This window comes from Octopus bimaculoides, chromosome 4 (assembly GCF_001194135.2).
Source record: "Octopus bimaculoides isolate UCB-OBI-ISO-001 chromosome 4, ASM119413v2, whole genome shotgun sequence".
Classification (NCBI taxonomy): Eukaryota; Metazoa; Mollusca; class Cephalopoda; order Octopoda; family Octopodidae; genus Octopus; species Octopus bimaculoides.
This window is the reverse complement of record NC_068984.1, coordinates 92,971,517-92,975,072: the sequence shown is the minus strand read 5'-3', so window position 1 is coordinate 92,975,072 and position 3,556 is coordinate 92,971,517. Positions and strand designations below refer to the sequence as shown.

Genomic DNA, 3,556 nt, shown 5'->3' with positions numbered 1-3,556 from the left:
GTCAACAAAAGCCAGGTACAGAGGTTTATCCTTAGCTAGGTATTTCTCCTGCAACTGTCTGTTCAATAATATTGAGATCTGGGGACTGTGGTGGCCATATAAGATGTTCAACTTTACTAGAATGTTCCTCGTGCAATTCAGTAACAACTTTAGCTGTGTGAATTGGTGCATTATCATCCTGAAAGATTGCGTTTCTCTCCGGAAACAGTTTCGCAACCATAGGATGAAGTTGATCAGATAAAATGCTTAAATAGTGTTGACTATTAATTCTGTCATGAAGGGAAACCATTGGGCCGGCGGATTTCCAAAATATAGCCCCCCCCCAAATCATCACAGATCCTCCTCCGTGTTTAACAGTTGGAAGAAGACAGTCTGGGTCAAATGCTTTTTTTGGCTGTCTCTACACGTATACTCAGCCGGTGGTCGGAAATAGGGTAAAAGATGACTTGTCTGAGAAAATAACATTCTTCCACTGCTCTAGGGACTAATTCTGTACGTTTTTACTCCACTATAAACGCATCGCAATGTTTGTTTTTGAAAGTAGTGGTTTTCTGATTGCAGTCCCTCTCATGAAATTCGGATTTGTGCAGCTCCTGGCAAACAGTTTTTGTGGAAACTGGGTTCTCAAGGTGGTCATTAAGCTTTGTAGTAATTTTGGGAGCTGTACTTTTGTGATCCTTTCTAACAATTCACGTAAGAGTCTGACAGTCCCAATCTGAAAGTTTTGGTTTTCTTCGGAGTTTTGTTTCGACGAAGAAGTTTTTCCCTCTTTCTCAATGGCTGTCATTACTTTCGAGACAGTACTTCTTGATACACTGAACATTTTCGCTGTTTACGTTACGCTCATGCCTGCCATACGAGCACCAACAATTTGACCTGTCCAATAGATCTGTTATTTTAATGAATTTTAATTACCTTTTTCTGATATCTGAAAGGAAACAGCAATTTTAGCAAAACATATTTAACAACACTAATAATAAATCAAAAACATAAAAATAAACAAGCTTTTGACAATTTTATAGATATTTTCAAAATTATGATGCTAGGTGTTTCTAACCCCTGTATGAGTGCAAATAAGCATGAATATTGATATTCCACAGCTTTGCTTGTGTGAAATGGTCGACATTATGAGTGGTCATTTTGTCCTCTTGAAAACCTGTGGAATAACAAAATTCTTTGAGAAACCAGAATCTAACTGCATAATTGTGTTTCAAATGAGCACAAACTCACGCTATCATGGAAAAATTAAAGTTTAATGAATGAACAAACAAATGTCTATGGGTAAGGCATATAGCACGACTGTTTGCAAGTTCCATAATTCGATATCTACTATGCTCAATTTCAGAGAAAATAAAAAGTAAAACTTTACTTACAGGCAATGAATGTAAAACAGTTGGCATAGAGAAACCTCAATATAAACCTAGAAAACATAAAGAACCAAATAAATAATTATGAAATATATTTCTGACTCATTGACATTTGGACATTTTAGTTACAAAGCATAATAGGGATGCTTATTTATAATAGACAACCTACTCACTATCCACACAGTCATTTAAAATTTCATTTTCATTCCTATTAGTATTATCAATGAAATATAAAGAGTTGTAAGAGGTAACTGACAGAAAAAAATAGTTAACATTTGAAAAATTCACCCAGATGTTGTTCTGCAGTTGTTAACACAAAAATGCTACCTAACACAAATTACATTAATGTATATTACAGCATAACAAATATTAGATAAATTAGTAGACAAAGTCAACACATTACCTGCTTAGATGATTTCAAGTATTTAATTTTATCCCTTTATCTTCAAATATCCTTGCAATAAACTTCATCTTTCGTACTCCCAGTATCAATAAAATAAGTTTTAGCAACATACTTAAAAGTATTCAGAAAATTACACTCCTCTCGAATAAAATTTGACTTCATGTCTAAGAAAACAATGTAGGTCAACAAAACTGATTTACTGTTGAGCAATTTGACACTATTACTTTTAATAGTGAAATTTTAGGCCAACTACTTAATTCATACATAAAAAGTGTACATCATACTTGAACAGACAAGATCCCGGGGAACAAAGTCCCATTTTTAATTCCTTGCTGAAATCAATTCATTTCCATAGTACCATTAATAATCATCAAATACCTGGTTGATGAAACACTGAAATTGAATTAGGGATTATATATGGGGATTCATATAAGAGGAAACCACGTATCTGTTGACTAGCCAATGAGCTATGAAATATATCAGGACAATCTTTTTTGTGTGTGAAAAGAATAACAGCTTGCTTTTGCCTTTACTGGTTTCAGCCAGAGGCTGTGGCCATTCTGGGGCACTTCTTTTAGTGTGATTGGTTTTTATTTTACATTCACTTCCTCACTTCTCTCTGGAATTGTTTCTGGTGAATTAGTGAGTTGGACAGAGCTGCTCCTCTTTGTGTTTCTTGCTATAATGTGAGTTTATCTGGTACTTCAGATTAAAGCACATTCAAATTTTCCTTGAAAGTATTCACATCTACACCTTACATATCTCTGAGGTTGGTTGGCAATGTCAAAAAGTTGTGGGGCTTAAAAATCTAACCTATTACAGCACTGGATCCTTACTCTAGATAGAGAGGATTGGATTTTTGGTACTATGCAGTGGCATCCAATTTGGTGATTGGTATAGCTTTCAATCCAAAAGTTGGGAACTAGACCTTCCAGGATGTTACATAGATATCTTCTCTCTAGGGAGTTGAGCTTCAGTTCTTTTAGCCTTCCAAGTAGCTTGTCTGTTGCACAAAATCAATCTTCTTTGTGTAGTGGTATTGGATTACCTCAAGTTCCACTATTAGTTTGACACTTTGTGACGAACACACTTGGGAGCAGTAATCTAGGTGACTGAGAATAAAATGTTCCCTATAGGAGTAGCAATGTATTCTTTTCCCTGGTTCTGCATGATCTCAGAATCTAACCAGCCACTTGCTTGCACAGTATGGTCATCTAGCTAATATGCACATGGGATGTTGCATCATTACTCAAGTGGATTCTCAGGTCCTGAACACATGTTTAATAAACACATGAATGAACGAATAAACACATGTTTAGTAAACTAGGCTTACCATTATGGATAAGTTCTGATTTCTGTTGAATTGAAATAGTTATAATTTCTTTTCCTGGGCAGAAAGCTGAAGGGTACTCTGATCTCAGTCTTCATTTTTTCATTCTCTGAGAATAATTAAATGCTGAAAGTTCTACATTCAGTTCTCTCCCTATATATATATATATATATATATATATATATATATATATAGGTGAGAAAGTTGGTATGTGAAAGCACGTGGTTGGATGTATAAAAGATAATAAGAGTGAAAAAACTACAGAAGGCTTGTTACATGGTTAAAGTATATATTTAAATTATGTCAGAAAAATGTTGGAAAAATGTTAGAAAAATGTTATAAAATCTTTTTGGTATATAAACATTGTATTTTGAGAAATAACCGGTTTCGTGTTGTCTTTTCAAATTTCTCTATTTCATTGTGTCGTGTTTGTTCCAGTCTGAGAAAGAAGAGTTC

The 3,556-nt window shown here is 34.5% G+C and overlaps 1 protein-coding gene and 1 long non-coding RNA gene across 5 annotated transcripts in view; one reads left to right on the top strand and one right to left on the bottom strand.

Annotated features, from left to right (window-relative positions):
* Window positions 1-3,556, bottom strand: part of LOC106877781 (uncharacterized) — a 234,168-nt gene that overhangs the window by 148,981 nt on the left and 81,631 nt on the right. For 3 of the 4 annotated variants that reach the window (XM_052967253.1, XM_052967252.1, XM_052967255.1), the window contains exon 3: window positions 1,374-1,420. The exons of the other annotated variant lie outside the window; for it this stretch is intronic. In XM_052967253.1, coding sequence (XP_052823213.1) covers window positions 1,374-1,420 — 47 coding nt within the window. The remainder of the gene's footprint in view (window positions 1-1,373; window positions 1,421-3,556) is intronic. 4 annotated transcript variants of the gene reach the window in all.
* Window positions 1-3,556, top strand: part of LOC128247608 (uncharacterized) — a 28,759-nt gene that overhangs the window by 19,343 nt on the left and 5,860 nt on the right. The gene's annotated exons all lie outside the window — the stretch shown is intronic.